The 26,838-nt window shown below is 42.0% G+C and overlaps 1 protein-coding gene across 3 annotated transcripts in view; it reads left to right on the forward strand.

The window, feature by feature from the left end:
* Mrps9 (mitochondrial ribosomal protein S9) overlaps window positions 1–25,190 on the forward strand; it is a 57,879-nt gene extending 32,689 nt beyond the window's left edge. For all 3 annotated transcript variants that reach the window (XM_060369969.1, XM_060369970.1, XM_060369971.1), the window contains 9 exons: window positions 949–1,011; window positions 1,091–1,121; window positions 5,715–5,794; window positions 14,524–14,591; window positions 15,286–15,361; window positions 17,619–17,787; window positions 18,746–18,854; window positions 22,831–23,000; window positions 24,937–25,190. In XM_060369969.1, coding sequence (XP_060225952.1) covers window positions 949–1,011; window positions 1,091–1,121; window positions 5,715–5,794; window positions 14,524–14,591; window positions 15,286–15,361; window positions 17,619–17,787; window positions 18,746–18,854; window positions 22,831–23,000; window positions 24,937–25,028 — 858 coding nt within the window. In that variant the 3' untranslated portion in view covers window positions 25,029–25,190. The remainder of the gene's footprint in view (window positions 1–948; window positions 1,012–1,090; window positions 1,122–5,714; window positions 5,795–14,523; window positions 14,592–15,285; window positions 15,362–17,618; window positions 17,788–18,745; window positions 18,855–22,830; window positions 23,001–24,936) is intronic.
* Window positions 25,191–26,838: the final 1,648 nt, after the last annotated feature.

Consider the following 26,838-nt stretch of genomic DNA (forward strand, 5'->3'; position numbering starts at 1 on the left):
TTGTCCTGGGGGTGGGGCTGGTGTCATTTGTCCAAGCTCTGGTGTAAATGGGAATGAGCCAGGAGTCTCCGGAGACTTGTGTGGTGGGAGAGCACATCTGCAGTGGAGGACTCGTTTGAAAAATGCAGGTTAAAGTCTCAGCAGGACCAGGGTTGGTCAGTTTAGAGTGCATGTCCAGTGTGAATGAAGGCCCATGTTCAGTCCTCAGGATCAAGGTAAAATCTCAGGGTAAAACACCAAGGGAGCCATGGTGGCCGCCTGCTTGAGTGGAACTGACCCCAGATGTATGTGTTGGGAGCTCTGTCCCAGCTGAGGGCTGTTGAAGGAGATGGTAGGACTCTTAGAGGCAGGGCCCTGCTAGAAGAAGTAGGTCCTACAGGCTGTGAGGCTGGCAAGCCTTGTCCCCAGCCCTTTAGTTGTTTCTCTCTGCTTCCTGGCCACCATAAGGTAAAAGTCTCTGCCCCACTTTCCAGCATGATATTCTGCTTCTGCTTAGAGCCAAAACAGTGGATTTGGCACACCTTACTGAAAGGATGAACCAAGATAAATCTGTCCTTTAAACTGTTTCTTTCCAGTGTCAGTGAATGATGAAACGCAAGCCTGCTTGTTGCAGTGTTCTGCCCTGGCCTGGAGTTGGAATGACGACCCTTGAGCGCAGGCCGCAGGGTTGGATAGCAGCACCTCTAGTTCGCACTTGCAAAGGCGGACTTCTTGTGATAGCCCATCCTAGGAGTGGTACCCTTGATGTTGGCACTTGAAAACTGTCAGTAGCCAGGTTAATAATTACCTGTTTTGGGATGTTTAGTAATTTTGCTTTGCCATTTGAACTGATAAAACATATATGAAATCCTAGTCCAATGTATGGTATACAGTAAGCATTTCATAACTTGGTATAAATTGACTGTGTTTTCATAACAGTTGTTAATTAACATTTGTATATGTTTTCAGAGAGCTATTGCTTACCTTTTCCCAAGTGGTTTGTTTGAGAAGCGAGCCAGGCCAATAATGAAGGTAATCCGAAATACTTATTAAAGAATGTCTTTTATGTGTTATACAGGCTGCCTAATAACACTTTACATTTATTTTACAGCATCCTGAGCAAATTTTTCCAAAACAAAGAGGTAAGTTTGCTCAAGACTGAGATGATTCGTCTTGTTTTTTGTTTACTACAGTTTTGGGTTACACATCAGCAGTTTCTCACAGTGGATGTGACATAGGTCAGAAATAATCTGTATAATAATTAGTGGCCTGCGTTTGCAGATTCTGCGTAGGATAGGAAAGTTAGATCAAGTTAAAGCTTGTGTGTGTGTTAATGACACACTAATTACTTGCCTTCTGCATCCCACTCGGCATCTGTAAGAAAGCTTTTGGGGGTGTAGATCTGCTGATGACTCATTCATCTCTCATTTCTGTGAAATCTTCCTGTTCTTCTTTTTTAGAGACATAATTTTACTGAATATAGTGTTAATCCTTTTTGTTCTTCTAGCTCCTTGCCTTAGCCTTTTGTGTAGAGAGGGGTCACAGGCCTGTTCTGTTGGCTCCACTCTACTTACACTCTTTCTGTCCTAGTGCTTCATTTATTCTTTTAAAGTAGCTTTAAACGTGTGTGTGTGTCTGTGTGTGTGTGTGTGTGTGTGTTTAGGCATCTGCATAAGCATACAGGCATGCACACATGGATATCTGCAGACAACTTGGAATAATTGGTTCTCTGCTTGCACCAAGTAGGTTCCTGGGCTCAAACCTGGGTCATCAGACTTGAGGGCAGATGCTTTACTCACTGAGCCCTCTCTTTGCTCTTTCAAGTAACTTTTATATCGGATTTGTTATAAGTATTTTAAATCTCTTTCTAAATGTCCTATATTTCCTATTTCTCATTTCTTAGATGTGACTGATTACAACATATTTAACATTTGTTTCACAGTAGCTTTGGGAAATGAGTGAATGTTGTGTACATGAAGTTTGAAGATGTGCTGTCATTTATAGTGCAAAATCTGTATGAAACACAGTAACTCGTACCTCGTGGCTATTCGGACTAATGTTTGGACTAGCGGCAATTTACTCTTCCCTTTCTTGCTGTCTTCTCTTTGCTCCCATTCTTTAGGCTTCCCACCTATTTCTCTCCATCTCTTAGTTCTCTTAGCATGTCTCTAAGAGTTGTGTCTCTTCTGCCCTCTGAGGTCTCTTGGATCCTTGAAATCATACCAGTTTCTCGGTATTATGTTCTCATTATTACTAGCAGCTGGAATATGACACAGAAGCTTCAGGCCACCCTTGCAAAATGCCCATGTGTGTTTTTTGAAAGCACACCAATATTGCTAGACCTGTCTGACATTGCAGCTAAGTGTATTTAACAGTCTTCCTTTAGAAATAGCAGAAGTTCTGCTTTCTGCTGTCAATTTATTGTAGTTTTTATACAATAAGTCAGTTTGTAGGCATTTAGAAAAGTAACAATGAACTTTAGATTTAGATAGATTATGGTAGTTGTACCACTTGGTTTATTGAAAGATGGAAGAATCTAGGTTGAGTTAACGTAAAGCACCTTTCTTGTAAAGTGGTAAAAATATAGGGGAGAATAAAGATACATACCAGGTTGATGACAGAACCAAGAAGGGGCACTGATACTAGACAACCTGGAATTGGAGGAGGCTGTGGATGGTTTAGTGAGACACGAGTGTTAGTTTGTATTGTTAAAACCTGTTGCTCAGTAGTGGCTTTGATGACCTTGAGCCTTTCTGTTCCAAGCACTTAGCCTTGAAAGGTTAGAAAGCAGTGCTGTTAAATAAGGCTAAAGAATTCAAATAATGTGTCATGGTTTTGTAGTTGTAGACACAAACCCAAAGAATATGGTTTCTATGCAGATGGCTACTGAATAGTAATATAATTTTGCATAGTGAAATAAAACATTGAGAAAAAATAAAGTCCCAAGAGTAGAAGTTTTATCAGTTAAGTTTTCTGATTTAAAATCAATAGAACTCTATCACTGTTGGATTAAAGAATCAAAGTTGCAGTTACACACTCTTTGGAAGTATTTCACAGTTCCCATCAAGTTCTGTAGAATATGCTCATTGAGAGGGGGGAAATGGAGAGAGAGAGAGAGAGAGAGAGGGAGAGAGAGAGAGAGAGAATGTGTGAGTGAACCTTGGTCTCCTGTATGCCAGGCAGACAAATGCTTTACCATGAAGCTGTCTGTGGTCCACTATAACATTTTTAAGTGGCAGCCTTCACAGGCTGCTCTAAGAACATAAGCTAGCTAAACCGTCTGAATATAAAACAGTAACGTCATGCAAATTGGAAAACTCTTCTAACATATAACAACAGCATTTATTGAACCTTAGAGTAAGCCAGGCACAATTCTAAGTGCTTCATGTTTTATCTCAAAACTTTCATAACAGCTTTTTTAGGTACAATTATTTGCCCCATTTGCCTAGACAGGAAGTGGCTGGGCATGTAGCTTAGCTCAAGTAGTGACAGGAATTAGATAAAAAGTAAGTAAAACTCCTTACCCCTCATTGCAACCCCTGGAAAAACAGGGTCTCATTGTATATTCTTAGCTAACGTAGAACCTACTATGTAGACCAGCTAGCCTGAAATTTAGAGATTTGCCTCTGCCTCCTGAGTGCACAAGTAGAACACTTTAAGAGACTACCAGAGAGCATTTCTCTCAGAATTTTAAGTATGGCTTAACACCAGTTGATGTATTAATGTAATTCTCTTTTGATTCAAGGAGAAAACATTTACATAGAGAAAACAATTAATAAAATGAAGCCATTTATTTTTGGTAAAAAGGTTTCAACTACAAATGTAAAGAAGCCTTCTTGGTTTGAGTAGGACTTTTCATGACAAAATAGAAACATCAAATCTTTAAATATGTCATTAAATCCCATTGCATTCAGATACAGCATACATCAGTTATCAACAGTTCTTTGGCAGCTTAACCATTATAATTTTAGAGGAAACACACAGGCCTGGGTGTTTATGCAGCTCAGCTGTAGATGCCTAGCATCCCCAGCACCATGTACACAATAACTGTATTAAAAGAATAGGTCAAAACCAAATAATTAGGGAAATTAATGGCACACAGGACCATGTGGCAAATTCAAAGCCACAGGAGACAAAAGCTACGGATGTAGATCAATGATGAGGAGCACACCTAGCATGTGCAAGGCTCTGGGCCCGGTCCTTAGCAGCAGAACAAACTACAGGAATGCCAGGAAGTCCAGTTACTGTTCATAGATTATGGTTGCTTGCCGAGAAAAACTGATAAAGTGTAAGCAAAAACCTGTATTGGAGCATTACTGTTAAGTTATTATTTGGATGTCTGAATTCACAACATTAAAATGGAATTGTTCTGAAAATTTTAAGTCATGTTCTTTATAAAAGTGCTTATGCCTCAGAGGAGCTGAGACTGAAATGTAAAACAGGGAAATTATGTGAGGATATGGCCACCCAGTGACACAGTAACGTTATAGTGGCCAAAATCATACAAGGGAAAAAAATCATGGGGTTTGATATGGTGCTAGCCCATGAGTTTGCTTTTTTTTTATTTGGGGAGATACAAACCATCTTAGAAAAACTATGGTAGTGCATGTTTATATATGCGTGTAGATGTGGGAAATTTTGTGGTTTTTAATCCATTTAAAAAAATATTGGCCATGATGTTTCCAGACAATGAAATCTAAATTAAGACATTAACATATGCCAAATTCTGAAGCCAAAACTGGCGATTCACTCTTACAGTCCCAAAACTCAGAAGGTTGAGGCCGGAAGATTACCAGGAATCTGAAGTCAGCCTAGGCCACAGAAAGAGGTACTATATCAACCTTAACCATCTCCCACCTTAAAAAAAAAAAAAAAAAAAGGCAATCAAAGAAAATGTACTCTTTAGAACCATAGACAGATGATACAGCTAGTAATATTTTATTTTATAAGTCTGAATGTGCCTGTGTGTATGTGTGCCACATTCATGCAGTGCCATGGAGGCTGGAAGAGGGCATCAGCCCCTCTGGTACTAGAGTTATATACAGTTAAGAGCTGCCGTGTGAGTGCTGAGAACCAAGTCCTGAGGCAGAGTTTTCCTGTGCGACCTAGGCTGGCCACAAAAACTCAGATCCTCCTTTCAGTGCTTCAAGTGCTGGGATTACACCCAGGTAAGGTTCAGAAGTACCTCAGCAGCGAGCAGACAAAAGACTGGGATTTGGTGTCTCAATTTGTCCGGTGGTTATGAAAGGAATCAGCTATGACTCCTTCGAGGCCCCTTCTGTTGGTGGCTGCTTTAAGCTCTGAGTGGTTGGTGATGATGGCGTTGGAATAAATGACAGGACAAGCAGATGAGCTGCAGTGGACCTCCTTTGGAGTCCGGATGTAATCACTGCCAGTTTTCACCTGGAAGATGTGGGACCTGAGTATTTTATTCTAATAAAGTGATTTGAGTTTTCTTATAAGATTTTATTTTAAACAAATGAAAAATCTATTTTTTAATAAAATCTATTTTATTTTTAAATAAAAATATTTAATAAATATATCGTTTTATGCTAATTGATAAGAAACAGTAACTCCTAAACATTTACATATAAAATATGCTAAATAATGAATTTTGAGTATGAATACTTTTGATATTTTAGACACTTTTGATATGCTAATCTGAATCACAAGTGTATCCCATATTGTAGTTAGACTCAAAGTTTGCTTTATCTCTGCATGTTTGTTTTTATTAGCAATCCAGTGGGGAGAAGATGGCCGTCCGTTTCATTTCCTCTTCTATACTGGCAGACAGTCATACTATTCATTGATGCATGTGAGTATCTTCGTTATAAGCTATACGGCTCTTCTGGAGGCTTCTTCTGTGTCAGCGATCTCAAAATGGGCTTGTTGGAGTGAGACTGCTAGGAGAGGCCCCTGTGCTGCCTCTGCTACTGCATCAGAATGTTCATCCGTAAGAGAAAGTCGAATGTGCACAGGTTCAAGTCCTCTCTGAGCCTGGTGCAGCCGGGCCTGTCTGCTTCCAGACAGGCCCTGCTTCACTCCTGCTACCCCTGTTAAAGTTGGGCCTTCCATTGGCCAGTGCAGTGTGCGCCAGAGTCTGGGCCACAGCAGGCCAGGTGCTGATGTCCTGCCGTGCTTCGAGTATACTAGGAAACTTGTTTACTGCCATCAGAGAGAGTTGTTTGATAGTGTGCGAATTTGAGGGCAGTCCCCAAAACTGAGAAAAAAGTTGGATGCCAGTATCCATTTTTTAAAAGACAGAACCATTTTATTTTTAGAACATAATGTCAAGTTCTGTTTTATCCATAATGTGATTTTTAAAGCTATAGAAATATTTATGGGGCTTTCCCCATCCTCGGTCAGAGGCTGTAGCCGCTGCACTTACTCCTCAGCCTTTGGACTATCTGCTGTTTACTTGTGCTTCACAAACCCAAAGGACAAAATCCCACTTGTCGGGTACATTTATTTCTGAGGGAAAAAAGAAAACCTTCTTTTCACTTTTTGTTGACCTTGGGCAAATGAGCTTCTTGCCCTGGCAGAAATGAAATGAATGACAAATGTAGAGTGTGTCTTTGCTGAGTAATGGGGCTGTGCTCCAGCTTCCATGGAGTCTCCGCGCACAGCCTGCGGCTGCCCAAGGACCCCTGCTGCTCATTTAAATAGGTATGTCAAATCTGCCTCCAAACGCTGCTGGTTTGATCTGTGGTAATATTTGTGAAGGTTCCATATGGACTTGAGCCCCCTGCAGTGCTAAGAAATAATGTACAACGCTTCATGGTGCAGACGCAAATTTCCCTGAAAAGGGATGCAGTGCTGCGCTTTAGCTGTCGGAGGGGATGATGGAGCTGACGCGCTAGGCCTGTCAACTTGTTACACGGATGGGTTGCACGCAGCGAAGCTGTGGAAAATCTGTGCCTTTTAACTTTTCTACTTAATCACGGTTGTAGCATTGCCTTTAGACTGTATGCTACATTAATTCTCTTCCTGCCTTCTGCCTTCATCCCAAGTTTCACGGAAAAAAGTAAAGCACACAGGTCTCACAGAGGAGCCTTATCAAACAGCTGTCATCTGGCAAGCCATTTGCATTTGTTTTGGCTGAAATGGAGCAACCCAAGGGCAAGATATTCTGTTGCATTCCATCATAATGAAGAAATTACACATTGTGTAAGAGGTGGCTTTATTTTTAGTTTGCTTGTGTGCTTTAAAAGGTATTGCTCTAGAAACTGATGAGATAGAATTTTACCATACTTTGACCAAAATGTCAAATTATATATGACTAATAAGAGCTCTTCCCCTGGACCGGGCTGGGTTTTATTCCTCATAGAAGAATTCTTTGGGCATTTAAATATTGTTAACTCAGGAAATTCTAAATGTTGGCCAGGTACATCAGCATTACTTACAGCAGATGCCATTAATTAGAGCTGCAGTCACACCCATGTCGTCTCTTAAAGCATACAAATCAGCAGCGTCTGAGGTACTCGGACTTTGCAATCACAGCTGCATGTTCACGGCTCAGCCTGCAGAAACACTTTCATGCTGAAGTGAGCACTGCACACCACAGCCAACTGAAACAGACCAGTTCGCAGGCTTGCTCTCCTTTGTTCTCTAACGTCCTGCATGGGGATATTTTCCCTCTGTCCCCAGGCAGCACGGGAAACAGCCTCTGTAGACTGGCTGACTGCAAAGCCTCAGGAATGAAGCTGTGTTGCTACCATTTGGTTTTGCCAGTACAATTTTTCTGTGAGGATGACAGGGAAAAAGACACTCAGCCAAACAGCCTTTCTTATTCATGTCTGTGACTGGCTGTTATTGTGTGAGGCAGGGCAGTCCATGGTCAGACTTTTGACAAGGAAACTGATCTCATGCCTCTGTGCAGCTATGTGAGGAGACCTTTCTGAGTTCCATTAACCTTTCTTATTGCCTGCAGTCGAGCTGAGTCTTTTTAGTATAGAAGGCTGTTTGCATAGTAAGTATGTATACCTCTTTATAACCAGTCTAAGACAGCCCTGATGCACACTGCATTTAAGAACAGAGTATAAGCTAGGCATGGTGAGACATATCTTAATCCCAACACTGGGAAGGCAGAGGCAGGTGGATCTCTGAGTTTGAAGCCAACCTGGTTTACATAGTGAGTTCTAGACTAGACAGGACTATATAGAAAGATGCTGCCTTTTAAAAAAAAAAGAGTAAAAGCAGTATATATCTTGGCATGCATGACACATGCATATAACCTCGGCATTTATACGGCAGGGGCAAGAGGATTGCTGCAAACTCAAGGTCAGTCTGGTCTGTCTGCCATCAGAGAAATTTAGCAAGACCCTGTCTCAAATCTAAAAGAGGGGGCTAGTATATGATTCTTTAGTGGATACTGTTTCCAGTTCATGTACAGTTGGCTCATCAATTTTTTAGGAAGTAGTGAAATTTTTGAGAAAATGTGACAATGAAAAGAAGCATGTAGCTTATTTGTTCCTATCAGTAAATGAAACATGATGGAAACATGTAAAGTGAAGGAAATCTTTCTGATCTGTGGGATGCTCCTACTTTGTGTCATACTCTGAGGGTTCATTTATAGGTCAATTGGACTTCTCCAGTTAGCAAGATGTACATATTTAATAAAGAAGTATAAAACAATCTTGACACAACTTCTTAAACAACAAAAAGTGGTTTCAAAAGGTAAGAGACTTTCTGGGTTTTGCAGAGTGGCATTGAATAGCTGAAAGGGCCTAGCATTGCCTGGACCTGCCTTCTTTACTGAAAATTTATGGTTTCCGTTCCCTCAGCAGCCATTTAAACAGTAAGACATGTATACTCCTCAGGCATGAGAAGCTGCAGCCTAGATTTCAAGAACAGAAGGAAAGAGAGAAAATAAAAGAATTTTCCTGAAAAAGCTGAGCAAAGTTATAGGACAGAGAAGAATTTCTAAGGATGTTTTATGTGTTTGTTTGAAAAAAGAAAGTAGGGCATGGCTTGGTGGCACACCACTTACCTAATAAATGTGAGGCTCTGGGCTCTCTCCCTAACACTGCGAAATGGAATTGCTATAGAGCAGATATGCAAGCCATGGCATATCTGTACGAGAGACCCTGTATGTATGACTCAGTGAGATGGTCAGAGGGCTGGACCAGGAGTGTAGGCTGCTGTGGCCTGTCGCCTCCGCCCTGCTTTCCCGGAACAGCGTAAGCCTGCCCAGGATTACTGTCTTGGTGGCAGATGTGGTAATGGACTGTGTTTTGGAGAGCACTTACTAGAAGTTGAGAGTTGTGTTAGGTTTTTGGGGTTTTGTTTTTTGTTTGTGTGTTTAACTTAGCTATGATAACAAGAAGATGTTTCTTTGGCACAATTTTGTGAATTTTAGTCAATGGTAAGCTGACCACTATTCTTTTGGACATGTGCAAAAGGACTGTTCATCTTGCAATAGAGAAGTGAAAAATAAAGAGGACCAGGAGCTATGGTCCCTTTCAGAGTCGATTCCGTAGCTTCCGTTAGGTGTCACCTTCCACCCTGGAAACAATACCTTCATACATGGGCCCTGGGTTGCCGGAGAAAATAGTATCCAGACTGTAACAAAGTCATTTTACTCACTATGGGAGATGGTTATCTGACTGACATGGGGACCCTGCAGGAATTATTTTTGGCTACTTTATTGGGTTCCTTTTCCTACTACCCTTCTCCACCCCAATTCCTTCCAACCTCCTAACACAAGATAGGAGAGAAAGAAGAGTAGAGAGAAAAGAGGTTACTTCCTGCTCCTTGGGGCAAGTTTGATCTTTGTATTCAGGCTATCCCTACCCAGCAACAAGCACTATAGCAGCCAGCAAGAGCAACAGGGGTGGCAGTAGCTGCTCTTGGGTCTCTGGCATTGATAGGCCTCTGCGGGGTCCCCAGAATTCCAAATGTAAACTTGTTTTCAGCTGGCAGGATCACACCCCTGCCAGAGCACAAGACAAATCATGGCTGCTGTAGACATTCTGCAGCAGCCCCATATCCCACACCTGGGATTAAAACAAAAACATGTTCATACAACATTTCTGTGATTTCAAAGAAACCAAAATTCTCACTACGGGGCCCCTTTGTCAGATTTATTTACTAAGACATGGCTGGAGTGCCCTTTCCCTGAAATGCTGTCAAGAAAGAACTTGAGACTTAGTAGACTTTGGAAGTGTTGCATGTTGTACGCCGGGGACGTCTACTAAGAGGGTGCTAGTAAGTACCTCAGGAAAGACTGTGAATAAAGGGATCTGTACGTCTTAAACCTCGAGAGCTATGGCCTGCAGTCCTTTGTACCCATACGCTTTTGATATCTCATGAAACCTATGCTAGGACAGGTTATGCAAAATAGTGAAATCTGTAAATTGTGCTTGCCATCATTACTCAGATACACTTTCTCCAAAGCATGGAGATAAACCCTTGGTTTTAGGCCTGCTATAACTCAGCATTCAGGAATCTTTACATAAGCAGAGCTCACTCAGACCTTTAGGGGAGACCAGACATAAAACTGTGAAAACCAGAGTAGAAACTTAGTATCATGTAGAAACTTCACCTATATTTTGCAGCTAATTTTATAGAAATAATGGAATATTTTCAGAATGCTACTTTAAATTGAAGGAACTTCGTGGCTCCTGACCACCCCTGCCCCCATACACACACACACACACACACACACACACACGGGAAATGAAAGATATTATATGGGGCTGCTGCAGAATGTCTACAGTATATATACTTATACTGTTGGGCTAAATTTAAAAAAGAAGTACAAAGGAAGAATGAAAAGCTGTCATTCTGATCTGTATACGTTTTACATAAACAGGGTCCATTTGCCTTGTGAAAAAGTTACTGGCATTTCAGAGATTCTGCAGGGTTTTTTTCTGACAACTTAAGTTACCCCAGTTCTTCTGCCTCTAGAGTGGGCTGCTTGATTGGGCCACTATAGACAGCAAGCCAGCGTCCTAGGACAAGGTGCTACGGCTTTTGTACTTGGCTTAAATGTTTCTAGATGTTCCTTGTGACCATTTGGTGAATGTTTAAACCTCTTGGATCTTGTGCTGCTGTCTTTAAAAATGGAATTAAAAACAGCCGTGACCAAGTAACTGTTTAACAACTGCATGGAGGGATTGTTTTTAAAAAGCTGTATATCATTTTGGGTGTGTGTGTGTGTGTGTGTGTGTGTGTGTGTGTGTGTTCAGTACTCAGAGGTACCTTTAATGTACATTTTCTTAGTATATGAATAATTTCTATTGTATCGCTTATATACTCAAAGTGTGCATATAGGAAAATAATGTTTTAAAAATAGGATTTAACTTGCTGCCTCTGTTAATTTGATGGGATTATTTCTTTTGGAGTGGTACAGATATTATAATGAATGGCTTTAATTTGAGAAGTAAAAGTCTGTGGGATGCTAGTTGTAAGCATTGGTGTCCTCGCTGCTGGCAGTGGACTTCGCAGAGCGACACATGTGGCGAGGACTCTTGTGGTTTCGTTTTGAATGGTCTTTTGGATAGGTGGACCTTTCACAGAGGGTGGCACAGGTCTGTGAGTCGATTGCAACTTGAGGTACCTCAAAACCTCTCTGAATTACATTGGTGCTTATTTTGTGTAATTTTTGTTTACACCAGCGGTCAAAACACTTGAAGTGATTATTACTGAAATATTAATTCTCTGTGATTCTTTAACAGAGTATGAACTGTCAGTGATTGAGCAGTCTGCAGTGGCAATTACTGTTCTTACTCTTTTGTATGCCAGAGACAACTGACTTTTCCGACGATGCCCTTCCAGTGGACTGGTATTTGTTCCCCTTCCTAAAATTGGAATTTCCACATGATTAGTATAACCCAAACAAATTGTGGAAGGATACTGAGAGTCATACTGCTCAGGCTCCAGGAAGGGTTTTTGGTTTAAGAATTTCTTTTCTCACCCTGAGCATCTGGTATTTTCAAATTAAGGCACCTTCCAAATTTGACTCATACATTATGGAAATCTGGTGGCACAAGGGGTGGATAGGCTTGCTTTGATTTTATGAAATATTAATCATAGCTGTGATTAATGATTCAGCATTTCACATCTGGGTTATTCCTGTCATATTTGAAATTACACTATTAAGTACAGTATATAAGCTTAGTTAGGTGGGGTCATTCTAATTCTCTAGTGTCCCTTAAAAATTAAGTGGAAATGTAATAATATACCAAAAGCTACCAGTGATAATATGTGATGTTGACAGTTCCTGGCATATTTTATGCCCCCAATGATTTTTCTATGCAAATTGGAACACGTTTCTTCAGGGAATTGAAGCTATAGAATTTACTTCCCAGAGAACCGATGTTTTTAGCTAACCACAAGGCAGACTCTGAAGAACCGTTTCAAACACTAAGAGAATCCATGGAAGTAGAACATCAACAGTGCTTTCACTGATTTGACTGTTGGAAGCATTTTTGGCCATTGCTATAGGCTGGGCACTGTGCTAAGTTCTTTGCATTCTTTTTCTTGTGAAAAGAGTGTATGCAGCTGGGAGAGTAGGTCAGGGTAGATGTGCCTGTGTGCTAGAGGCTCTGGAATCATGTCCCAGAACCTCTTGCTTAGGAAGCCCAAGGAGCAGAAAGTTACTGGGTTTTGCCCAGTCCAGACATTGGTCATCAGTGAGCAGAACTCACTGTGGTTGACATTTAATGCACACTTGCCATGTTTTCTTTTACATTTCTTTACAAAATCATGTGTGAGTAGTTATGGGTATAAACATCACCAGAAGGAAATGGTGTCATGAAAGAATGGTCATAGAAAAATATAGACTTAAAGTGAAAATTAGGCTGACAGGATGGCTTGGAGTGAAGGCACTTGCTGAGTTCAATCTCTAAAACCCACGTGGAAATGGAAAGGGAGAGCAGGCTCTGCAGAGGCATCCCCTGGCCTCCCCACATGGAGTCACATACCAGCCACACACATGCTTACACAATAATGCATAGAAATCTGAAAAAAAAAAATTAGTGAAAACTGCTTGAAAGCCATTGAAAATGGTGAATTCACCAGCCTGAATTTTGAGTTGAAACTCAGCTGTGAGGTGTCTTACAGTAGTTACAGTGTTACAGTGGTTAGTGTTGCAGTGATTATAGTAATTACAGCTAGTGTTACCATAGTTGCAGTGTTACAGTAGTTGCAGCGTCACAGTAGTTCAGGTGTCACGGTAGTTACAGTGTTACCATGTTACAGTGTTGCCTATTACAGTAGTTAGTGTTACAGTAGTTGTGGTACCGTAGTTTCAGTGTTACAGTTGGTATAGTGTTACAGTGTCACAGTAGTTATAGTGTTGCCGTGGTCACAGTATTATTACCATAGTTACAGTAGTTGTGTTGTTACAGTAGAGTGTTGCAGTAGTTGCTGTTACAGTGTTGCAGTAGTTGCTGTGTTACAGTAGTTACAGTGTTGCAGTAGTTGCTGTGTTTACAGTTGTTACGGTGTTGCACTGCTTTCAATGTTACATTTGCTACCGTGTTACAGTGTTGCAGTCTTACAGCTAGTGTTAGAGTAATTGTCTTGCTTAATCTAGAAAGTTAAAGAAACCCCTTCGGGGAGAAAGGTGTGTTCTGACCTAGTGTTCTCATAAGTCACATATCCCTGTCTACCTTTGAAGGTCATGTCTCCAGCCGTTGCAGTCTCAAGTCCAAAACTAGCCGACTCCTTCTTTGCCTGAAGCACCAGCTCAGGCAGTGCCACTCGCACACTGACATGCTGTCTGTCCACTTGGTAAACGTGAGGAACTTCCTGTCATGGAAGGCTTAACCTATTGAGAGTGTTGAAGTCTTGAGAACTGCTTTTTAGAAATTAGTGGGCTGAAAACATTTCGGTCTGCTACCTACATGGAGTTTTACCCTAATGCAGTTTTTCTCAACCTTCCTGATGCTGTGACTCTTTAATGCCGTCCCCAACCATAAAATTGTCTTCATTGCCACTTCCTAACTGTAAATTCATTGCTGTTATGAATTGTAATGTAAATACCTGTGCTTTCTGATGGTGAACGGGTTGTTCAGCAGTCCCTGTGGGCTTGTGACTCACAGGCTGAGAAACACTGTTTTAGCATGTTGTGTTACTGTGGAGAAGCCCAGGGACAGCATTTGCTTGGCATGATCAGCTCTGAGTTTAGTCCCTAAGCTATAGGTGTCATAAATTCACTGGGTCTAAGTATAAAGGGCATATAGCTACATAAGTTAGGACTTTTTTCTTAAGAAAAATTTGTATCCTATTTGTGAAACTGCAGGAAAAGACATAGTTTTCAGGAGTTTTGTTATTTTAACCGTACTCGGGGAGGTGAAATGTGGAAGCTGTTATAGACATTTTTAAGTTAGTTAAAGTAACTTGTAAACTCTCATTTGAAATTACTTCCCTTTGTTCAGAGGAGAACTAGTTTTACTAAAACACGTTTTCATCATATATACTCTGAAACTAGATTGAGGAGGGGGCACTAGCATAAGGGGTACTCAAAAATGACAAAATATATTATCAAGAACATTGTACCATCCCTCTCATGTTAGCTGTGTATCTTGTTTGCCTTAGGAAGTATATGGAAAGGTCCTCCAGCTAGAAAAGCGCAGAGATCCACTTTCAGAAAAAACTGAGTTCAGGTAAGCTCTTGTCTTCCATTAGTAACATGAGGCCTGAAGTTTGCACAGTATTTCAGCATTAGTCACTAAAGTTAAGCTTCTAAATGTGTGATTTTTATTTAAGAGGAAGCATGCAGAGCTTATTTTTTATGTTACCTCATTACAAATATGTGGATTAAATTATATTTAATCATTCTTTTGGATTATGATGTACTCAGTGTTTTGTATATAGCTGATCAGTCAGCTCCATCGACCCGTGCATCCAGCTTTGGACGGACCTACTCACATATTTGTTGTACAGAAGATGTCTTAGTTGACTTGTTCAGCTTGTGGCTGTGGCTTTGGGGTTTTGTTGTTATTATTTGTTTTGTTTTAATTGGGACTTTATTACTACCTCAGTTGATAGGAAAGCACTGTACTGTGTATGTCTTCTGAGTAAATTACATAGGCACAGTTTCAAGCTTTAGGGAGTCTGGTAACTTTTAACTGAAGTTTTGTAATAACACATGAAACGCTTAAAATAAAATGTTTGCTCAGTGTCTTTTCTAAAGTAGACTGAGGAAATGGAGTACTTCTCCAAAGTGGTGTATGCAGGAGTACTCCTGAATAACATGAAAATTTGTCTCCGCATCATAAATTGCTACTGTGTGTAGAATCTTTTGTGATAGAACTCTAATTGCATGCTTAATTAAAAATATATGTGATATTTTAACAGAGACCTGATTGGCAGCAGATGGCTGATTAAGGAGGAACTAGAAGAAATGTTAGTGGAAAAACTGTCAGATCAAGATGTGAGTAATTAATCTTTTTAATTTAAGGGGACCTGTGTCATGAGAATGCAGACAATTGCTGTATTAAGATCCTAATAGTGATGCTCCTCAGAGCCAGGTGTCCCCAGACACTTACCCTTGTTCTTATACAGCCCTTGTTGATTCTGCAGTCAGGAAAGTGTCACATCGCGTCTCCAGATCCTCCTCTTCCTTCTGAAAGTGCTCTCATGTCTTCTACCAGTTGTTTTAGGGAGCAAAGCAGATGTTGGTTTTTGGTCTTTTCCGTAAGGCCAGTAGTTATTTATAAGCTAATAATGAATACAAGGAGCCATCAAGTAGAAAAGGATTCGGTCATCTGTAACCTCCTGGCTTACCTCATTCTTATGCCTGGTCTACACGGGCAGTGGTTTTTATCTTGGGAGCTACACATCAGCTGTTTCACAGACACTTAGAATGCTGGCTCATGGCTGCATCTTTCTAAAACTCACCCCAGATCTGACATAGAATCCTTGGAGAGCCACCCAGGAATCCAAGGTGAAAAAACTCCCTCAGTGACTGTGCCCTGTAAAGTTCGTGGCCCCACTTTAGGGGCAACGAACACTTAATTGTGTTTGTTGTGTTGAGTTTTCTAGTGTCGCTCAGCATTATCAGAGGAGGTTGGACGTGTTACATATTTAGATGTAAATTTATACCCAACAGGCCCTGCTGTGCCAGTGGCTAGTACTGATGGTGCCTTGCCAACCTACAGGGTTTAAGTTGTGTCCAGTGCTTGTTCTCATTTAATACTGGAGATGTCAGTGGCTGGGAAAGTTGCAGTTTGCTTAGACAAGGTGTCAGGGACTTTGCTGGTGGCAGTTCTGGAAGTGATTGGTAGGGTCTTGACTGCGGAGCCCTGCTGTGCAGGAACTGAATTGGAAAGATCTGCTTCTTCAGTGAACGCATCGTTTCGTTTTCTTCCTGTTTTTCAGCCACCACTTTGATTTTTGTAAAATTTGTGATTTTAGTCTGCTTTTTTCATTTTGGAAGTTCTCTAAGGAGTTCTTTAAGCATATAGCTATGAGAACAAACCACAGCTTAGGTGGTAACCCTCTATGCTTTCAGAGTGTCTGGTATTAACGTATTAACAGAAGTCCTGGAATGAGTGTCTGTGATAGAGCTGAGGGTAGTGGGAGTAGACTGTGGCTTCCTAAACCGTAGCCTAGTTCATGAGCAAAGCTGTGTCATACGCAGTGACCCACTGAAGGTTTTTTTAAGGTCCTTGAGAAGGAACTTTGAGAACAGCTTACTGCAAAGACACAGCTGTGTAACTGGGGAAGCTGGAAAGCCTAGCAGCATGGACCCTGGACCCTGGCTTGGAATGTACATGCCTTCCCTTTTATTCCTGTCTCCAGGACGCTGTATATCAACAGCTGTTTAAATTCTCATCAGAATGGTGAGATTCTTAAATATTTCATGTTGTCATTGATGGCTTTTGAAAGGCGAGTGTGGCAAAGTTGGGTGTGACTTTGGGGTTGGCAAGGAACAAATAAGTCATCAAAATCTGGGCTCCACGATCCATATTAACTAAGGCTCTTAAGTGTAGTTGTTCCTTCTCCACAGACACTCCAGAGTGATTATTCTGACTTCTAATTTTAAGGGTTAATACCAAGTTGTTTACTTTCTAATCACATGTTCAAGAACTATTAAAAAAAAATGCACAGAGTAGCAAGGATAATTTATTTCAAGAGGTTGCCCTTTAAGTCAAGTATCTCTTGAATTTTTAAATAGCTTGATTGTTCGGTTTTAAAGGAAATCATAAACATTAAAGTAACACAGCTTGAACAGCCAAAAATATATTTGCCAAATGTATTATGAAATATAACTTAAGGAGAACATTTTCTCAAAATCAGACTTTTGCTATTTATAACTGACTGGAAAATATTTCTAATGTTCCTTTTGAAGCATTTTTATTGACTGAATAGAAGTTATTCTTTTGAAGATAATCTAAATATTTTTTAAAATAAATTTAAATATCAATTTCATAATTTCCTAATGCAGAGAAAAAGATTTTTGAATGATAAATCCCTTTGTTTTTTGAGAGGAAAGCTTAAGTACTAAAGACCCATGGAGAAAGGGATGCATCCGCACGCTGTTTTAAAGCAGCATGAAGATGCAGAAGTGTCATCCTGTCAAAATTCATCAAGACAAGCAGCATTGGAAAGATCAAGTATACAAAAATAGCAAAACTTTAGCAAATGCAATTACACTTGCTGCTTCTAATGAATTCTATTGTCTGCAGTATGCGCAGTTCATTCGACTGCTGGAAAAGTTATTGACATTGCCATGTGGTCCTGCCGAAGAAGAATTTGTGCAGAAGTTCCGCAGAAGTATAACTATTCAATCAAAAAAGCAACTGATTGAACCCGTGCAATATGACGGGCGAGGCATGGCCTTCAGCACCAGCACAGGTAATGACACTCCACAGCAAGGCTTCGGCTCTCCAGTCAGGACTCACACGCTGCTCGTTCTTATGCTGTTGCTCTCCAGGACCGATTTGCTTTGTTGGTCATTGCTACTGCTACATTTGGTTTCCTAATTTTAAGATCCTATGGGTGGGGGCTGTTTTTTAAACTAAACTTAGAATGTTGCAAGAGAAAGAGTGGACCCACAGCTGTGCAATCATTAAACTACTTCATGTTCTCAACTGGTAGAATCAACAGAATATTTGTGATAAGGGATTGTTCTCAAAACTGCAAATGCTCGGTGAATCTGCGTTTCAGATTTAGACATTTAACATGAACGCTCGAGGCCTCAGCTCCCACTCTCCTGGATTAGGAGGGTGTGAGGATGGTAGTAGACATGATCCTTCTTTTGAAATTTTCTTAAAAATTTAACCTCATTTATTTTTCAAGTTACCTTTGAATGTCACCTCTCTTAAGGATTCCTTTCCACTCTTCCAGTTGTGTTGCATTCTAGAGGTCACATATTTTTAAAAATTTGTCTTGATTCTTCCCCCCCCCCCCCCCCGAGACAGGGTTTCTCTGTGTAGCCTTGGTTGTCCTGGACTAAGTTTGTAGACCAGGCCAGCTTTTAACTCACAGAAATCCACCTGCCTCTGTCTCCGAGAGTGCTGGGATTACAGGCATACATCACTGTTCCCCGCTTGATTCATTTTTATCATAAGAAACGTAATATGAGGTGATTGCTGTTTCTGTAGCAAGACAAATGAATGCAAATGACTTGGTTTTTTGAAACAAATTTTAAATCATTTGCGTTTCTGAAATGGAGCTGAAGAACATAGTCGCCTCATAGTCGGTTTTGTTACCTAGAACTCTCTCTCTGCAGGTTCACATGGTAGGGAAAGTGGTCTTACTCTGGCCCTCTGAGGCAGGACCCTGAACCACTCATGCTTTTCCATCCCTGCAGGCAGGAGGAAGAGCGCCACAGCAGAGGCCGTTGTCTATGAGCATGGAAGTGGGAAGATCCACGTGAACGGAGTTGATTATCTGCTTTACTTTCCCGTCACACAGGACAGGTGTGGGTTTGATTCCTGCTTTTTAAGAAAAGCATGCTTTATAATTCATCATCGTAATTAAGAAGACCCGCAGTTTTCTGAATGTTTATCTGAAGGATTATTTCTCTGTACTAAAAAACCAGCTAAACAGAAACTATTGCTATTTTTCTAGGTCGTTTTTCAGATTTTTAGAAAAACATTCCTAGAAGCCCCTATTAATTGACTCATTTTGTCGGATCCCACTGGAATTTGAATATTGTGAGGCTTATCTCACGTTCTAAAATGCAGAGTATGCCAAAACATAAGGAAAGCACACCTTCTGACGAGAAGACAGGTGTTCACAGAAAGCAGCAACCAACTCTGGCACCTTAATTGACGAGGCCGCAAAGCAAGGGGAAGTAAGAGCAGGTCTCTGTGGCTTACACTGCAAAGAAAACATTATGAAATGTCTGCTGTGTCCCTTTCCGCTTTCTCCTGCTGGGGGAGTTAATTGTACATGTATAGAGGAAGCAAAGAAACCTGAGGTGTGTAAAGTCAAAATACAAGTTTTGCTCCATTGATGATGCTGCGTGTGTTATCCCAGAGAGGTTGACATTGTCCTAATAGGCACTGGACATCTTTGGTCCGCTCGTTCTCCTCCCCTTGGAGCTCTGAGGGAGCCGCCATGTAGAGCTCTTCCTGATGATGGTTATCACTCCAGGAGTGGGTTTGTGTAGCAGGAGCTAAGGCCTGTTTCCTTGCTTCTACTCTTGTTTCCGGGGAGTGCTGATGCATAAGGGCAAAGGTTCTCCTGAAGTGACAGAGTAGCTACCTCAGGAAATGTGCGTTTCTTGTATTTGTATGTTCCTATGTCAAGAAGGACTTTGTTCTTTACTCTGTGATCATCCACACTGGAATAGATGGAAGAAGCTTAGGGAAGGCCGGGGGCCCACGCCGCAGAATGGTGACTTCACTAGCAACAGCAAGGAGTGGCAGTTGATGGGTGGCCTGTCTGTTACTTGGTGTTCAGATACAGTTCCTGATGGTTTCACAGCAAGGCTCAGCGTGCTTCAGTTACAGCGTGCATCTTTTACACACGCACTCACACCCACTCATGCTTCCCTCATATCTCGTGCTTTTGAGATATTGCATAGCTCTGGTTGGCCTGGAACTTGCTCTGAGACCCAGATAAGCCTCAGACTCAGAAAGATCCTCCTGCCTCTACTTCTCAAACACTGTGTGATTAAAGGCACATCCACCACTCCTGGCAGCTTCAGCTTTTAGTCTGAAGTCAGCCAGCAGCAGTGTCTCTGTCTTGTCCTAGATATGGACTAGACCTCAGTGCCATCTGAAAGGATTTCTGTTTGGGAAGTCTGGCGCTGCTCTTAGTGGGGAAGGACATTCAGACCCTCTGATTGACTTGAAGTAGCTGTGGGGACTAAGGGACACCCTGTTAGCCATGAAATAGCCTCTTTTTAGAGAAGGAGAGCTGGTCATTACTAGTCAGCAGTGGAAAGACCGCTAAGCAATGGAGACAACAGAAGCAAGGATCAGGGCCTGTTTCTTAGCTGTGCAGCTTCAGTCAGGGAGCCTCCAGCTGGGCAGAGGGCGCTGAGCTGCTCATCTTAAAGTCACTGGACCCTTCATCCTTCCAGGGCTATTTCTGTAAGGGCTGCTGTTTTTACAGACAGAAAGTGGATTATGAGGAAACTAATTTTCCTTCCTAGTGTCATCAGATTTTTAAAAATTCTTATTTGCTCAAACATGGATTGATATGTGTGTGAGGTACTTTGGGATAAAGAAAAGTTGATAACCTTTCTGGAAAGCAGTACTCTGATATATGTGCTAACCATGTAGCGGAAGGAACAGGCTTGCATTTAAAGCAGCTACACAAAAATAAGTGTCTGTGTTTGGTACCAGAGGAGTAGCATTCAGAAGAAACCGTTTATTTATAACTGTTTGAAGTATGCCAGTTCGTACAGCCAAAACAAAGTGTGCTTCTTGTAATTAAGGAGCTCATAGATGCTCCCGAGAGAAGAGGCAGAGCTGTGAAGTCATTTCCTTTGATGGATCTGGTAGTATGTGCTGGTTTACAATCCCGTTTCCTTAAAATTGGCAACAGTGGAACCATTATTTCCAATTCTTAAAGTTTTGGGTGAGGTTCGTAGATTGTCTTTTCCACGTAGTATCCCAACTTCCAGCTTCTGCAGACTCTTGGTCATCTTTTTTACCTTAACCAGTCTGCCTCCATTACTCTAATGTAGCTCCAGAAATTTTATTATGTAATTTGTTTTCTCTGAATTTTGGTCTAGTGCTTATATAAAGCATATGTTTGGGAATATTAAAACCTTAAGAATTGAGACAGAGGGGCCTGGAGCAATATAGCTCAGTGGTTCAGAGCACTGGCTGCTCTTCCAGAGGTCCTGAGTTCAATTTCCAGCAACCACATGCTGGCTCACAACCATCTGTACTGAGATCTGGCACCCTCTTCTGGCATGAAAACAGAGCATTCATATACAAAATAATAAATAATTAAATACTTTTTAAAAAAGAAAAAAGTTATTGGGGCCTAGAGAGATGGCTCAATGGTTAAGAGCACTGACTGCTCTTCCAGAGGACCCGGGTTCAATTCCCAGCATCCACATGGCAGTTCACAGCTGTCTGTAACTCCAAGATCGGATACCCTCACACAGTTTTACATGCATGCACAACACCAGTGCACATAAAAGTGAAAATAAATAATTAAAAAAATTGAGACAGATAAATGTTGATGGTCCAAACAAATGGTTGTCTACACCTCTTTTATAGCTTCATTTCTTTGCACTTCACTTCCTGTCAGGTGATGCAGGGACTTCCTCAGTGTATGTGGGGGACAACCCCACTTGTCCTGCAGTGGCAAAATTTGGTTATCAGTCTCTGGTTTTCTTAGTTTTCATAATATGGCTACTGCTTGCAGTGGTATGGCTAGTTTTGTTTGGCTGGCTTAGGTATTCTGTCAGAGCAGGGCAGGTTTATGTACTGTAGGATTGGCCCATCCTTGGATGTGCTATTACAAATACAGTTTGCCATTGCCTGGAAGTACTTCTGTGGGTTCCTTGCAGGACCACAGCTTTTCTCACATAGTGTGAAAGTTGCATTTGACTCTCCAGCTGCTTCAGCTCTCAGCTAAATGTAAAGTCAGTTTCATTTGGGCTTCTAGAAGCTACAGTGGCAGACAGAGCAAGAGATGTAATGGACTCTTCTAAGTAAAAGTTCCAGAAGTGTAGCTCAGGGAGAGTGCTAGCCCAGTGCACACGAGGCCTTGGGTAATAAATAATTTAAGAACTTAGCAGAGGTAAAGGCAAAGTAGCAGAACCCAGCTCTTTTGCAGAGATGGCAGTGAGCATCATACTGACAAAATGGTGTTCAGCGGGTGCTTGTTCACCTGAGGCTCAGGACCGTGCTTGTGGGGCTGCTCCTGGGTACCTACCTTTGGTTTGCTCGCTGGTCCTGAAGGAGTAGCCCTGCCTGTGTGGGCATCTGAGAGAAGGATGGGAGGAGGTAACTTGGGGTGAGAGAAAGGGAGGCATGTTCACTGTGGTGCGGTCACTGAAAACAGCATCGCACTTTATGCAGGAACAGAACATTTAGGAAAGCCAAATGGTATTGGGTATGTATTTCTTGAGAAGGCCTATTAATTTATACCCGATTATTGAATCTAAAGGTGGATTCATCAGGTTAATGGTGCTCCCCAGCTGTAAGGCTCCTTACAGGGTGATTTTCACAACTTTCAAGGTTCTGGTGAGATAATCAATAAACAGCAGGAGTTTCTGTAAGCACATTACTCTACCCTGTCCCAAACATACCCCCCCCCAAAAAAAAATCTTTGAACCATGCATAAGCAAAGCATTCCAAACCTCAGGAGGATCCGTGTTTCTGTGAGTAGTGTAACCACAGCAGGCATCATGTGGTTTGTGTAACCATTCACAAAGTCCTGCCTTCATAGGAGCCTTAACCCATGTATTGTGCTGTGCCGTAGAGAACAGCTGATGTTCCCTTTCCACTTCCTGGACCGGCTGGAAAAACACGATGTAAGCTGCACAGTCTCTGGAGGAGGGAGATCAGCGCAGGCAGGAGCCATACGCTTGGCAATGTCCAAAGCTCTGTGCAGCTTCATCACCGAGGACGAGGTTGAGTGGCTGAGACAAGGTAGGTGTGCGAGTGTGGGTGTGCGTGTGTGTGTGCATGTGTGTGTGTGTGTGTGTGTGTATATCTGCCCGCGAGAGTGTGCGCGTGTATGCGTATGCGTATGTGTGCCCATGCTCACACGAACAGGCCCTGCTGCTGCCCTGTTGATGTTACCTTACACTGGTGTGAGAAAACTTCCTCTTGGGGTCTGAGCACACCTCTAGCTCCTTCTGTTTTGCAGAACCACAACTGTCACTTTCAGGCTGGATTTCTACAAAGTGAACAACAAAAGGTCCTCTCTCCCAGCCACTGACATTTGTCTCTGCTAAAATTGTAGTCCAAGGCCACGGAAGTTATTTTGGCCTAGAGGCATAATCTTTTGTGCAGCTGGACCAGCATACAGCGCAACTATATTCAAACAATAGATTTTTTTCCAGCATTATTAGGGATTTTCTTTTTTTTTTTTTTCTTTTTGAGATTACAGTTTTGATTTTTTTTCATTCCACCTTGTGATCCTGTCACCTGGACAGTAAATGGAAAAGTCTCTATATGGTAGGGTAAAGAGCATACTTGATTTTGCTGGATATTGCTTAAACACGTAGGGACCATTCAAGCCATAGGTGGTCTTGGGTCTTTGTAGCGTGTGCAGGAAAAAAGCTGTGTGTGTGCAGCAGATTCGGGAGCCTCCGCAGTCATGTGGCGCTTCGAACATCATCCTTTTTAGTCCTTATAAAGTGGGCACCCAACTCTCTGCCTGTGGCCCAGCAATGGGACTTGATAGAAATGGAGTGTGTGGCTTAAGCTACTTAATTTTTTTAAATCTCTTGGAATATTGCTTGCTTATAAGTAATTTGACTTTTTATCAAATTCACCAACTTGTGAAAATAGGTAGCTAGTGAAGGAGACTTGGGTAGGTTTCACATAACCACTGTGTTTTGAAGCTTTGTGCATCTGGTTTAGAATTGAATGTTGGACATATCTGTATTCCATTCATAGTAATTATTTTATTCCATGAATCCCTACTAAATAGCACTGTAAGGTATGCCAGGCAAAAGTGAAAAGGCCAGGTTCAGGAGTGCACACCATTAACCCCAGCACTAGTGAGGCAGGAGCAGGCGGCTCTCTGTGAGCCTAAGGTCAGCCTGCTCTCCATGGAGAGTTCCAGATGAACCAGAGCTTCAGAGTGAGCCCCTGCCACAACAACAAAAGGAGAGGTAAAGGTGGCACTGTGTGTTATGTAAGCACTTGCATTTTTCTGGTGTCTGTGATAGTGACTAACATTCTCTTTGGACTATATGCCAAAAGTAAAGTAACTCAGGAGCTGCCTCAAAGTATGATTGTTCCTGGTGATTAGACAAGCAACAGCTTCCAGCTGAAGGTAACTTTATTCTTCTAGAACAAACGGATTATATCCAAAGAATAACTCTGAACTTACTTAGCTTCTGAAATAAAACATAAGGAATGTAATTTTCACAGAAATTATAGCAAGATACTTCTTTTTTCAGCAAACCCTGTTTGTTTCTGTATGAGCTTTCGCCTGTGCTGTTAACAGGTGTCAGTGTACTTCCTCACTGATCAGGCACAGTGACGTAGACTTGTAACCCCAGCACCTGGGAGACAAAGGCATGAGAATCAGAAGTTCAGGCTCATCCTCAGAAGATGAGGAAGAATACATGTCAGCCTAGTAAACAATGGCTGGCCATGGAAGAATGGCTTCAGCCTAAGTTGAACAGTATTAAACCAAAGAAAGACTCATGAAGGGTTGCTGGTGTTTGCTTCTGAAATTGGGTAGGTACCTCCAAAAATAGAAAACAGCCAGCATCGTGACGTGAACTCGTGGTTTGGTTTGGTTGTGTGCCTCCAGATTTTTCTAGAAGCAGTTGTAAGTGTGCAGTGCACGCGTCTAGGCAGCCTGCAATTCCCGTGGTTCACACAGGCTTCTCTGTTTACTCTGCAGCTGGGCTACTTACTCCTGACCCTCGCATCAGAGAACGGAAGAAGCCAGGCCAGGAGGGCGCCCGGAGAAAGTTCACCTGGAAGAAGCGCTGAGGCTTTCACGCAGAGTGAGGAGCACTGTCTGTGTGCCTGGATTGCGGTGGAGCACGCTCGGACACTGACCAACAGAGGCAGCGCATGCAGGCATTGTTTTGAATTAGGACATGATTTATTGTTAGGTGTTGCTTTGATTACCATTAAAAATAATAAAACGAATGTTAGTTTCATTCTCCTCTATTTTTCTAAACTACAAGAATGTAGTTCACAAAACCTTGCGTATTTGACTTGAAAGCTGTCGCTAGCTCTTGTATTTTAAAGATGAGGTGCTCACTGGTGCCAGATGCAGAGTTGAACTCAGTGCACCAGGCTTGTTGCCCCACGCGGTAGTTCTTGCCGTGTGCTTTTGGAATTGAGAGCTAAGCATTCAAAGAGTAGAGGGAGCCGGTTACAGCAGGAGCCCAGCAGAGGTAGCGCGCTCTGAGTTTCCAGTGTTGGGTGGCTGTCGAGGCTATAGCCAGTGAGGGGCACAGTTCAGCCTTTAGTTGCTGGACAGAAGGGGAAAGAGGCTGAGTCCATTTTGGGTTAGTTTGAGGTTAGGGTTTTATAAATTTGTCATCATGTATTTAAGGTCTACAATAGGGTATTTTGATGTACATAATGAAATGTTTAATGCAGTCAAGAGAAATGATACATCCATCATCTCAAATGGCTCCCTCCTGTGTGCGTGGAAGGACAAGCAGGCCCCTAAGGTGCATGCTGTGCTGGAGTTACTCTTCCTGTGGCGCTGACTTCATACTCCACACCCAAGTGAAATTGTATACAGCGTCTTTCTGTATCTTCTTATTAAACTTAGTGTAATGTTCTCGAGGTTTATCCAAGCCAAATGGACCAGATATTTTTTTTAAAGTTGGAATATATGCTTCCCTTGTGTCAACTTGATGCAACTGATGTCACATGGGAGATAGACTCCTGAGCTTGTCTGTGAGGAAACTTCTAGAAATGTTTGTTAAATGGGTCTCATAGTACAGACAACATCTCTCTATGTGGTCAGAGCTCCGCAAGGACTAAAAAGGAGAAAGTGAGTGGACTGGCAGAATTTCCCCGTCCACTTCCTGATTGAGTAGAGCAGCAGTTTCAACCCTGTGATTTTAACAAGATACATGAAGTGGAGCCACCATAGGACAGTGAAAGCACCTGAGTCTTACTAAATCCGACCTTCCTAGGCAGCCCCAGAGTAAACATGTTCACAGAAAAACTTCATGCTGTTGAGGGACTGTCTGCAGGAGGGGGAAACTGCCCAAGCACAGAGGTAGAATTCAGAGGGAGAAATGGTTTCTCAGTTCATCTGGGCAGATGTGATAATGCCATTGTAATCGGTGATGCAGACCTTAAGAATAAAGTCAGGCTGGCCATTGGATAGAACTTTGAGAAAAGTTGGGGGAGGGAGGTAAAATATAAGGGAAACAGTGAGGTCAGCTTGGGTTTGTGTGTCTGTCTACAGCACCTAAAATGTTTGGGCCACATTTAAAAGCAAGAGACCAGGACTTAGAAGGAGTGAGTGCTGCTGAGGACCAGGGAGGCTCTTCCAGTGGGGATTTGAAAGATGGGCAGAAAGAGGTGCAGTGGGAAGCCCAAAAAGCTCAAACATAAAGCCTAAGAGAGGGAGCAGAATAACACAGAGGGAAAGTCGGGCCCAGGAATCGTGGGCAGGTGCTGTCGAAGAGGCTTTTGGGAGTCCCTATTTCTTGACTTCTTTAGCTTGATTGTCCACAGTATTTTAGTTGGACACTCAGCAAAGTCAAGGAACCTCCCCCAAGCCAGGCAGTTAGTACAAGCCAAGCTGAGATCAGAGTCCCGGCTCCCG

Source organism: Meriones unguiculatus, chromosome 16 (genome assembly GCF_030254825.1).
Source record: "Meriones unguiculatus strain TT.TT164.6M chromosome 16, Bangor_MerUng_6.1, whole genome shotgun sequence".
Lineage (NCBI taxonomy): Eukaryota > Metazoa > Chordata > Mammalia > Rodentia > Muridae > Meriones > Meriones unguiculatus.